The sequence below is a fragment of the Dromiciops gliroides genome, chromosome 2 (assembly GCF_019393635.1).
Source record: "Dromiciops gliroides isolate mDroGli1 chromosome 2, mDroGli1.pri, whole genome shotgun sequence".
Classification (NCBI taxonomy): Eukaryota; Metazoa; Chordata; class Mammalia; order Microbiotheria; family Microbiotheriidae; genus Dromiciops; species Dromiciops gliroides.
The window spans coordinates 120,765,110-120,777,365 of record NC_057862.1 but is presented as its reverse complement, the minus strand read 5'-3'; the positions used below and the strand labels follow the sequence as shown (position 1 = coordinate 120,777,365).

Sequence of the window (12,256 nt, the reverse complement as noted above, 5' to 3'; positions counted from 1 at the left end):
AATAGAAAGATATTTATGAAGATGTCTTTTAATCACTTATCTGACTTTCTTTTTTTTTAGACTTAATATGGCTCTGGGGTGGGTATGATAGACCCTTATTTGAAGGTAGGAGAGGATATAATATTGTTTCTCAATATTTTCTGTTGCGAAATCCACCTTTAAATGTATAGGAATACCTGGGGGTGCAAAAGTGGTAGATGCAGGTGGATGGAAAGACCTGAGCCAGCCAGAATTATTGCAGAATCAGTTCTTCATGAATATTTTATGGTGATGTGATTGTTCAATATGGTGTAGTGGAAAGAAGGCAGGTTTTGAAATCAGAAGACTGGGCTTTGAATCTTATTTATGTCAGTAACTGGTTATGTGAACTCATTCAAGTGATGGCTTCTCTTGGGCTCAGTTTCTTCAGATGTAAAGTGAGGGAGTTAAACTAGATAAGATCTTTAAGGTACCTTCTAGTTCTAAATCTGGAATTCTTACTTTGGGAAGCTGTAGGCTAACCCTGTCACATTTTAAAGTATAACCCTTTCACTATGACACTTGGAAAATAAGCCCCTTTAGGTACTGTAAATCAACTCACTCTTTCTGTCCAAAATACCAGTGACTTTGACATGAATCTTTTATAGTTTATTTATGAAGTTCCATTTTATACAATCTTCTTTTCCTCTTGGGAATGATTTTATATTTTGGAAATTCATATTGCAGCTTGAAAAGGTTTTTTAGTTATCCTCTGCCCTGTCCCTGCCAACCTTAATGACTCTGTTTCCTTGTACTTTTTCAAAAGTACATGTGACATGATTGATGACCGACCTTTAGGGTACAGACTGGACACTGGGTATCCAGTCCAGGAATATGGCAGCTACATAGGTTGAGGAACCAAGAAACCAAGCCTGTTGCAATGTATTTAGGGTACCTTCATGACCCACAAAGTATTGTGAATTTTATAAACAATAGTCTAGAGGACTTCTCAAAGTTCTTTTCAACCTATGACACTGTTTAACATCATTTGGGATCTCTAACATTGGGCAAACTTGTTCATTTGCCCAGGATGGATTAGATTTATGATTTTACACTTGTAAAAATACAAGAAATATTACAGTAGGATGACCAAATATTGTCTTTCACAGTGGCATCACGGGATGGCAATTGCCTTCATGAATCCAGTCTTAAAACATCAATGATCATAGGATTATAAATTTGGAGATGAAAGGCGCCAGAGGCCAAGCAGTCCAACTCCTTCATTAGCAGATAAACAAAGAATAAAGAAGCCCTAATTTTATTGCTAATAAAATCTCACCATCTATTAATTTAATTGAACCATTTCAAATGTATTTTCATTTTTGACTTGCAGCAAATGATACCTGAAGCATTTTTGCTTTTGATCGATTTTGGAGTAGTTGGAGACTTAGTTGGTGAAGTCTCTGTGTCTGCATCATCACTCTGGTTTTGATCGTTATCAGACTCCTCTCTTACTGAGACTTCTGAGCCTAGGAGAAAACAAAAGAATGGTTTTTTTTGTTGTTTTAATTTTCATACAACATTTCCAGCTACATATCTTAAGGGTACTGACCTCCCCTTACAATACCATATGATTCTAGGCCTCTTCTAATGCACCTTAGTTCACCAGACCAGAAATTCCCAAGCTTTCTTGATTCATAGCACCTTAGAAGTAAGAGTCTTGGTCATTTTTTTCACTGTGCCTTAGACCCAATGAAATACCTAACAGTTCTATTCAGTAAATAAGTTGAAAATTTTAAATAGCCCCTAGCACTTGTACTTTTTCAAAAGTACGTGTGGCATGATGACTGACCTTTAAGGTATACACTGGGAAGTGGGTATCTAGTCCAGGAATATGGAAGATACATAGCTTGAGGGATCAAGAAACCAAGCCTGTTGCAGTGTACTCAGGGTATCTTCATGACCCACAAAGTGGGTCTCTTCCTTTCAGAAAAGCAAATTTATTCCTGTAGCTTGAAAAGTCATAAAATTTAAATTTTCTATCATCTATAATCATTCCAGGAGAATTAATATTATGTCTTCTATCAGATGAAATTCTTGCCTCCCTTTTAGTGATTCTGTACATTGTATCTGAACAATTAATAGCCATAATTTTGTGGATAGTTACCATGGTGACTGACTTTTAAGAAAAACCCACCACAAATCATCTACTACGTATGTGGTTCATTCACCATAGTAGGTATTAGAATCATAACTAGGATGCAGTGACTGATTAGAATTTTTTTTAAGTGAGGCAATTGGGGTTAAGTGACTTGCCCAGGGTCACACAGCTAGTAAGTGTTAAGTGTCTGAGGTTGTATTTGAACTCAGGTACTCCTGACTCCAGGGCTGGTGCTCTATCCACTGTGCCACCTAGCTGCCCCAACTGACTAGAATTTTGAACCAGGATGTGGAATATAGAGGGTGCTGAAAGCACATGCAATCCTTCAGTGATGTAGAAGCAAAAGTGATTAGCACCTAGTTATCAAGAATAATTAAAGCAGAAGTGCAGCATGTAGTGGGCTGGGGGGAGCTTTCCTGTTGCTCTGCCTGCTCCCAGCCTACACAATGGTCTTGAGCTTATGCTCATGGATGTTATTCAGAATCTGGGGCCTCAAAATAGAAAGAATTAAGAATGGTCTAATACTGTGGTTCCTAAACTGTTCACAATCCAGAGAACTCATAGGGGTGCTGTGGGCTATTGAAAAATTTCAACCTATTTAATGAACAGAATTGTTAGGTATTTCACTGGGTCTAGGGCACAGTGAAAAATGACCAAGAAGGGCAGCTAGGTGGCGCAGTGGATAAAGCATCAGCCCTGGATTCAGGAAGACCTCTCAAATTCCGCCGTAGAGGACTTGACACTTACTAGCTGTATGACCCTGGGCAAGTCACTTAACCCTCATTGCCCTGCTCCCTGCCACACCCCCCCAAATGACCAAGACTCTTAAGTCTAAGGTGATATGAACCAAGAAAGCTTGGGAATTTCTGGTCTAGTGAACTAAGTAATGTATTAGAAGAGGCCTAGAATCATATGGTCTTGTAAGGGGATTTTAGTACCCTGAAGACATGTAGCTGGAAGTGTTGTATGAAAATTAAAACAGAATTTTTACTTGCCCAAATGATTTTTTAAATGTCTGGTCTAATTAATTTTCAGGCTACTTTTCATAGCCGTTATAACAAATTATAATCATTTATACTATTTGTTCAAAAGTCTTTACAGGAACTACTTTAATCTAGGCATCCTGATTTGGTGTCACTGATTTTAGGGTTGATTCCGTTAGTTAGTGTTGTAAGGGTATGGTATTTTGGTTGTTAAAATGACTGAATTGAATCAAACGTGATAAATTTAAATTCCTTGGTCTTCTGAGTAAAATATCCTGAGAGCCCCTCTTCATTTTTTTAAAATATAAAAACAATAACTATCCATAAGAAATAAATTCCTAAATGTAATAACTGGGCAAAATTGAGACATCTTGACCATTTATTGGTAATTGGTTTGAAAATATTTGAAATGGGCAACTCATAACTCATCTGATTTTAGTTTCTCACTCTTATCTCCACTCTCTCAATTTCTTTTTCACCTCTGTACCAGATGCCTCACCTCCCTTTCCCACTCTATTTTATGTGTTGTTTTTCCTCATTAGAATGTAAGCTTCTTGAGGGCAGGAACTGGCTTGCTTCCTTGCTTGTATCTATATCTTCAGAATTTAGCATAATGACTTGCATATAGCAAATACTTAATAAATGCTTTGTCTGTCTATCTATCTATCTATAACATCTATCTAACATCTGTTGGGGCAGGAATATTATTTCCTGAGAAACATGAAGGAAATAAGTTATGGTGCTAGAAAAGAATCCAGATGGGTTCAGATAAGAACCTTGTCAATGAGTGCAAACAATGTACTGCTCTTTGAATTTTCATTGCTATTAAACTTCTGTTATGTTTTGTCCCTAGGGCAGATAGTTTTCTTGGAGTCCATGTTCAGAAGCTGGGTTTCCATTGCTATCAAAACATTTCCTGTTTTCTGAACAGAACTAGACTACTAGATGTTTTCCGTACTCAACAGACAATTGTTTGCCTCTGTTGACTTCACATAGTATGATTTTTTTCCATGCCTGGAATCCACTTGCTCCTCATCTCAACCTTTCAGAATTCTTGTCTTTTTTTCAAGGTGCTCATAGCTCAGGTGCTACCTCCTATGTGTAAGCCCTCCCAGATTCCCCCAGCTAAAAGTGCTCCTGTAAATATTCCTAGAATACCTTATCTGGATCTTTCATTTACTCCTGCATCATGCCTTCCTTATGCTATACTTGTCTGGGTACATATAGTATTCTTCCTAGTAGAATGCCTTGATGGCAGGAATTATTAACTTTGTGTCTTTGTATTCCCTAGTACCTAGAACAGTGCCTTGCATATAGTAGGCTTATGCTGAATTGAATGCTACCATATACAGTTATTAGAATGTCGTAAAACATTATAAATAATTTTTTCAAGGAAAAGACAAATTTGACCCCCCAAATATTTTTTATCCTAGTCATTTGCATTCTTAAGTCAGTAGGCTATAAAAGTATATTTGCAGTAAACACACTCAGAATTTTTTGACTTCAGTAGGATACTGAATGAATGAATGAAAGACAACCCACAAAGAGAACAAAGATAATAGAGAAAGGAGATTCATAATGTAGTAGTTTCTTTAGGTCTTCTGCCTGACTTTTGTTAGGCCTATTTTTTTCAAGGCCACAGGTAAAGGGCTAGACTCAAATTAATTTACTTCTCAGTAGAATGTAAACCCCTTGAGAATAAGGACTATTTTTCATTTTTGTCCTTCTATCTATGGAGCCCAATGTAATGCCTTACACAAAGCAGAAACTTAATGAATGTTTTTTTAGAATTGTTTTTTTTTTTTTTTGTGGGGCAATGAGGGTTAAGTGACTTGCCCAAGGTCACACAACTAGTAAGTGTGTCTGAGGCTGGCTTTGAACTCAGATCCTCCTGAATCCAGGGCCGATGCTTTATCCACTGCACCACCTAGCTGCCCCCTTAATGAATGTTTTTTGAATTAAATGAGAACAATTGTGCATGGTGACCCTATGTTTTTCTCCTTATCTCATTTCTTCCTTCCTTCCTTCCTTCCTTCCTTCCTTCCTTCCTTCCTTCCTTCCTTCCTTCCTTCCTTCCTTCCTTCCTTCCTTCCTTCCTTCCTTCCTTCCTTCCTTTCTTCCTTCCTTCCTTCCTTCCTTTCTTTTTTTCAGAACAATGAGGGTTAAGTGACTTGCCCAGGGTCACACAGCTAGTAAATGTCAAGTATCTGAGGCTGGATTTGAACTCAGGTCCTCTTGAATCCAGGGCCGGTGCTTTATCCACTGCGCCACCTAGCTGCTCCTGGACTTCATTTTAATATAACCCACTTCCAATCATGTCAACCGATTAGGTTTGATTGTTATTAAGCAATTGGATTTTATTGCTATGTGATGGACCTCCTACAGTTAGACAGGTATATAAACTGAGGAACCACTGCTATTAGGGGTCTTTGGTCTAAGAGAGACAGCCAATAGACCTCCTTTTATTAATAACTTGATGGTCTATTAGTAAAATGATTAAATTACCCAGAAACTACGTCTATCATATTTTTAATCATCACATAGGGCTGACCTAGAGGATGATTTCTCCAAATGACCTTGTCTTAAGAGAAATATCACATAAAGCAGATAACTTGGTTATCTTTGGTTCAAGACCTCTGTTTCAATTATAGACCCAGATATCAGAAACAAAAGGGAATGCCTATTAGCAATTTAGACAAGAAATATCTTTTTTAAAACCCCTAATTGTTATTGGTGTCATGCTTTATGTTATGACTCAATTTGGGAGGGGGGTATAGTATAATAAGGTACCAGTTATTTTTGGTTGAACTGGGTAGTGGTCTTTCAATTTGAATAGTGAGTCATATGGGCAAGCAGAAGAGAGTTCTGAGACAGAACCTAGAACTGAGATGCCATTAAATGACTTCTAGGTTAGCTTCCGGGAGTCTCCCAGTGCTTAGGCAAATCTCTGACAGTGAACTCTGCTGATATATATGGAAAACTTATTTTTACTTTGGTTTAAAACCATGTACCCATTTAGTTATAGTGGGGAAAAACAGGGCACGCTGCAGATGGATAGTGATGTGTTTGGCTTTCTATTTCCCCAAGGATACCTATTTGTGGTCAATTTCCTTTAATTCCTTATTTAGTCATGTTGTATAATACCAACCCTGTGGGGGTAGATCTGCCTTCTGGCCTCCGCAAAGCTCTGTACTATGATTCATCTGCTTTCTCTCGTCACTCATGGTTCTCAGTGCCACTGCTGTTGGTGGCTTCCCCCGATTCTTTTACATAATACATGCTCTTTGCCTCCCCCACGCCTCTCACCTACATCTTTCTTCTTCACCCACAAATTGTTTTCTGTTTGTCAGTTTTATGATTATGTTTGGGAAGTCCAATGTGGTTGAAATTTATGGATTGCTGAAGCAAAATGACACTGATTAAGTCTACAAGAATGAGGGAAAATTGGATTGGGACCAAAAGATTTGGCTATTCTAAGGTCAGCTTTGACTCATGAAGACTGCCCTGAGAGGGGCAGAATTCTTCCAAATATCAGTCCTTCTTACTTGTGCCCTGCTTATTGTAAATTGGATTGACTGAATCTTTTGGTTAAGTCCACGCAACCTGTACTTTTTTGGATTCCACTTTTAAGATGAATCCTACATATTTCTTCTGAAACTCACAACTCTATCTGTTCTTGATCTCTGCTCAGATCATGGTTTTGTTTATGATTCAGGTTATGATACCTAACCACTGTGCAGCTGGATATGGTGGTATATGCCTGGAAACCCTGGTTCTAGGGAGGCTGAGACTGGTGGATCTCCTGAACCTTGAAGTGCTGAGCTGTATAGGGCTATGCCAACCAAGTGTCTAAATTATGTTCAGAAATATGATAGTCCCACCAGGTTCCCAAGGATGGGTGAACCAGGCCAGGTAGGAAATAGGTCAAACAGTAATGGGATTGGGCCAATGAATAAGCTCCTGAATTTCCAGCCTGGGTGAGATAGGCAGACCTAGTCTCTTTCTATTTATTTATTTATTTATTTATTTATTTATTTATTTATTTATTTATTTATTTATTTATTTATTTATTTATTTACTTACTTACTTATTTATTTATTTATTTATTTATTTATTTATTTATTTATTTATTTATTTATTTATTTATTTATTTTTGGTGAGGCAATTGGGGTTAAGTGACTTGCCCAGGGTCACACAGCTAGTGAGTGTCAAGCATCTGAGGCCGGATTTGATCTCAGGTCCTCCTGACTCCAGGGCTGGTGCTCTATCCACTGTGCCACCTAGCTGCCCCTCCAGACCTAGTCTCTTAAAACAACAACAGCAACAACAACAAACAACTTACTTTGTTTGTTGGGACTTGAGTCTTCTATTTTTTCAGCTGTACCTTCACCTTCATCAGGTATCTTATTCGGAAAGTTACTGGATACATATAATTTGCTGATGTCCAGCGTGGTCTTACTAAAGGGTGACATAGAAGAATACATGCTTGCATAGCCATTTGAAGAACAGCTTAAAGCAGCCAGATCCAAGGCCTTCCCTCCAGTGATGATGGGGATGTTTAAGGAAAGCTTTCTTCTTCTACTTGGTGAAGATGACTTGGTAATGGACAGAGGTGGTGGGGAGGAGAACTTGCGATTAGCTCTTGGGGACTTAGGAGGTTCACCATACAGAAGCTTGTTGTTTTGGCCGCTGGCAAATAAGAGCTCCAGTGACCTGTTGGGAAACAAAAACTTATTCTCTTTCTGCCATAAAGAATGTCAGATTCTTTTTTTCTATTCTTTTGTTTTGGCTCCCAAAAGCCACATATTCCTTGCCAATAGCTCATATCCATATATCCTATCATTAAGCATGTGCCTTACAACAACTCTGCAAGGCAGTGTGAGCATTAATATGATCATTTCATAGATGAGGAAATTGGGACTCAGAGAAGTTCAGAGATTGGGACCTCTTCTCTGGCTTTTTATAACGCTACTCCTTCCTGGTTCTCCTTGCACCTATCTGATGCCTCCCTCTTTATTAGGTCTCCTTTGCTGGATCATGATTCATATCACACTCCTTTACTGTGAATGTACACCAAGGCACTTCTTCACTCTCTGTATAACCCCTGGTGCCTCTCTATGTAAACTCTCTTTCAGTGACCCCATCAACTCCAAAAGGTTTAATTATCACCTCTGTTCAAATGAGTCCCAGATCCACGTATCCAATCTCATTCTCTCAGGAGCTTGAATCTCACATCACTGGCCGATTTTGGATATCACGAACTAGATGTCCCACAGGTATCACAAACTCAGCATGTCCAAAACAGAATTGGTTATCTTTCCCCTCAAATTCTCCTTTCTTTAAAATTATTGTCAAGGGTACCTTCAACCTCCTCGTCAGACTCACAACATCAGAGGCATTCTCAACTCTTCCCTCACAGTCACCCCACATATAATCTGTTATCAGATCATGTTTCTATCGTCACAGTATCTCTCACTTAGGTTCTTGTCTCTCTACTCGAATAGCCGTCACCTTAGTTCAGGCCTTCATCGCCTCTCCCCTAGACTATTGTGATGGTTTATGACTTGTTCTTCTTGCCTTCTCTTTTCCCACTCCAGTCCATCCTCCATATAGCTCCCCAAATGACTTTTTTTCTTAAAAGCACAGTTCTCTACTCAATAAGCTCCAATGGTTTCCAATTGTCTCTAGGATAAAATGTGCACTCCTCTGTCTGGCATTTTAAGCTCTTTAAAACTTGTTCCCAATCTGTCTTTTCCCATGTCCTCTTCTATACCCTATAGCCTAGTAATACTGGCCTTCTCTGTGTTCCTCACATTCAACATTCTTTCTTTTTTTGGCGGGGCAATGAGGGTTAAGTGACTTGCCCAGGGTAACACAGCTAGTAAGTGTCAAGTGTCTGAGGCCGGGTTTGAAATCAGGTCCTCCTGAATCCAGGGCCTGTGCTTTATCCACTCTGCCACCTAGCTGCCCCCTCAACGTTCTTTCATTTATTTCTGTGCCTTTGTATAGGTTTGCCCACATGCCTTTCTTCTTATTTCTACTTTGTAGACTCCCTAACTTTCTTTTTTTTGTTGTTTTTATTTTTGTTTTTGCATTGAGGGTTGCCTAGATTCACACAGCTAGTAAGTGTCTAGTGTCTGAGGTTGGATTTGAACTCAGGTCCTCTTGAATTCAGGGCTGATGTTTTATGCACTGTGCCACCTAGCTGCCCTCCAGACTCCCTAACTTTCTACACATAGTTTTTCCTGATCCCCTTTTGCCTTTCTCCCTAATTATCTTATGTTTAACTGCTTTGCATTTATTCTGTCTTTGCTCATATATGTACTTGTTGTTTCTCTGACAGAATGGAAGCTCTTTGAGAGTGTGAGTTATATAATTTTTGGAACTGTATTTCCAGCACCCAATAGTGCCTGGTCCATAATAGACACTTCATAAATCAGTATTTGTTGAGTAATGTTTAGCCAAATCTTTTCATTTTACAGTTGAGATAATTAAATATTTAGTAAAGCAATCTTCTGATCTCATTTTGAGTTCAAAAGTAGGTTTACCTACGAGGAACAGAAAGCACTGATTGACCAACACAAATATTGGTCAGTCAGTGCTATAATTTTCTTTTTATTTTCAGTGCTATAATTTTCATTACAAATTATTATCACTATTTCTTATTACAAACTATTAAAGCAGCTTTCTAGTTCAACCAATCTAATCTTGTGTTAGTATTAGTAGTGTGAATTTTACCAGGCTCTGCTTACCTTCAGATAAACTGATCACTGAAGTATTGAGAGATCAGACCTCTCACCAATTGTATAGCATTGTACAGGCTTGGCCTGAACTGTCTGGTCAAATTTACCTATGTGATAGGAGTCTTGCACATGCACCATACAAGCCTTTTTGAAAGCCTCTGCAGCCAATCGAAAAGACTCTACTTCAAAATGTGTTGAACAGACTGGAAACACTTATGGAACATCCATGTCTCCTTTAGTCTCTTCACTTTTCTTACATAATCTCATAATTCGCCTAGCATAATGTCTCTATCTTTGCAAGTTGTCATCTTGCACATTGCCATAACTAACAAACTAATTGTTCTCTTTGACCAATGGGGGTCTGCACACACAGACCCTGAACCTATTATATCTCTATTGACTATATCTTCCAACACTTATCATATACACCCTTCCCATCTCTCCAATGTCTTCTTTTGGGCTTTGGGCCTGGGACCAAGAGGTCATGTGGAGAGTGGGGGTAGTTGAGGGAGGATAGGAAGTGGGAGAAGAGGTTTAAAAGCCCATGCATCTTTGTTCTCCCAATGGCCCATACTTCCAGTCATGCAATGTAAATATGAAGCCAAGAGAGATTTAGGACCACTTTGGGTTTAATGGTTGTTATTCAAACTGCTTCTGCTCTCTTGAAGCCTGAGAGAAGGAGTCACTCCCTTCCTTGCAGGGTACACAGTGAGGATGTTTCTAGGGGCTGCTGAGGTGGAAGAAGTGTTTCTTTGTCAAGTTTTGCTTGGGTAGTTGAAATTTCATTTCCTGACACTTGTCAGATGGAGTGGGGTTCCACAAGATAATGTATTAGCTGCCCTATGGAGGTGCAACCTAGCATGTAAAAGAAAGCACTTAAGAATCTTTTTCTCCTTGTCTGACACAACTTCTGCCAAGTGAAATCTTTAGTTGAAAACATGCTTCACTTGAGAAACGACCATTTCCAAAGTATTCAAGTAAAGGTATTGAGGTCAGTAATTTTTTTTATTGGGTAGGGTTCATTAGAAAGGGAAACAGAAGAGAGAGCTTGGGCACTGACTATGTGGTGCATGAAGAAGTGATAGTGGGAGGTATGGATATAGCAGGCATGATCATGGGGGTAAATAGAGGCAGACAAATAGAATGTTCCATCTTTATTCCTCTTTATGAGTATTTTTGCCATTCTCTTACCTCCTATGAGTACAATAAGAAAGTTCTTTATTGTTGTATTCCTAAGTCCTAGCTCAGCCAAAAAGGCATTATATAGCTGGGAAATCTGACTGCAGGCTAGGTTCCTGGGCATCCCAATTTTAATAGGCCAACAGGAGCTCCATTCCAGTGAAGATTACACTTGACAATGTTTTTAAATGAAAAACAAATGAAGACTAGGTTTCCCTATTTTATTCAGACTAGATATATAGACCTGATACCACTCTGATCCTGGGAGCTTTGACCAGCTCTATTTCTGACCTTGGCAGATTTACCCTTCCTTAGGCAACACAGTGGCTATACCCTCCTACTCCAAGAGGCTCACCATATTAATACTCAACCTAGTATTGACACTGGTTGAACTTAGCCATAGCCCATTGAAGCTTACAACGCCTAGGCTCGAGAGATATACCAGCCTCGGCCTTCTCAGTAGCAGGGGGTTTGAAGGAGTAGGTATTACAGGTGTGTGTCATCATGTCCAGCTAAGATTAAATTTTAACATAGTCCTTATGTAGGACTCATGTTATATTAAATTTCACACTCTTTTTCTTTGTATTTTAGCAAGGCCCTGGTATCTAAGTATACACATTTTGCTTAGAGTAGCTCTGTAGACGAACCCAGTGCAAAGATTCCAAGGCTTAAAAGAAATCTGGCTATAGGAAATTTTTTTTGTTGATTTTTTCTATCTTTATGTCATGGTTATTTCACTCTATGAAAGGGAGCATGGCACAGGGGATAGAGAATCAGCCTCAAAGCCAAGAAGACCTAAGTCCAAGTCATTCCTGTACCTTATTCTGGATGTGTGACCCAGGCAAATCACTTAACCTCTTAGTGCTCTAGGCAACTCTCAAAACTGATAAATTTCAGAGAATGTGCTGACCTGAATTGGTAGAATGAGTTTCCTTACCTGAGAATTACCTATGAAATCACAGGCCCAGCCCCTATTGGTATTTCACTCTACCCCGCCCTTCCAGATTGAACCCTTCCTTGTGACAAAAAAACCAAAACCCAATTAGGTAAAAAATCAGATACAGTGACAGCTTCTGACAATGTATAAAATATTTTGTCCTACTAGGTCCCATCCCTTTTCTCATGAAGGTGGAGGTATGTTTCATTATCTGTTCTCTGGGACCTTTACTAGTTTTTTATTTACTTAAGTATAGGTTTTGTTTTAGTGATCTTTTCACTTGCCTGGCTTCAAT

The 12,256-nt window shown here is 38.9% G+C and overlaps 1 protein-coding gene across 1 annotated transcript in view; it reads right to left on the bottom strand.

The window, feature by feature from the left end:
- Window positions 1–12,256, bottom strand: part of RASGRF1 (Ras protein specific guanine nucleotide releasing factor 1) — a 219,042-nt gene that overhangs the window by 43,832 nt on the left and 162,954 nt on the right. The window contains exons 15-16 of the mRNA XM_043981671.1: window positions 7,445–7,815; window positions 1,362–1,487 (exon numbers count right to left, since the gene is read on the bottom strand). Of these exons, the coding sequence (XP_043837606.1) occupies window positions 1,362–1,487; window positions 7,445–7,815 (497 nt within the window). The remainder of the gene's footprint in view (window positions 1–1,361; window positions 1,488–7,444; window positions 7,816–12,256) is intronic.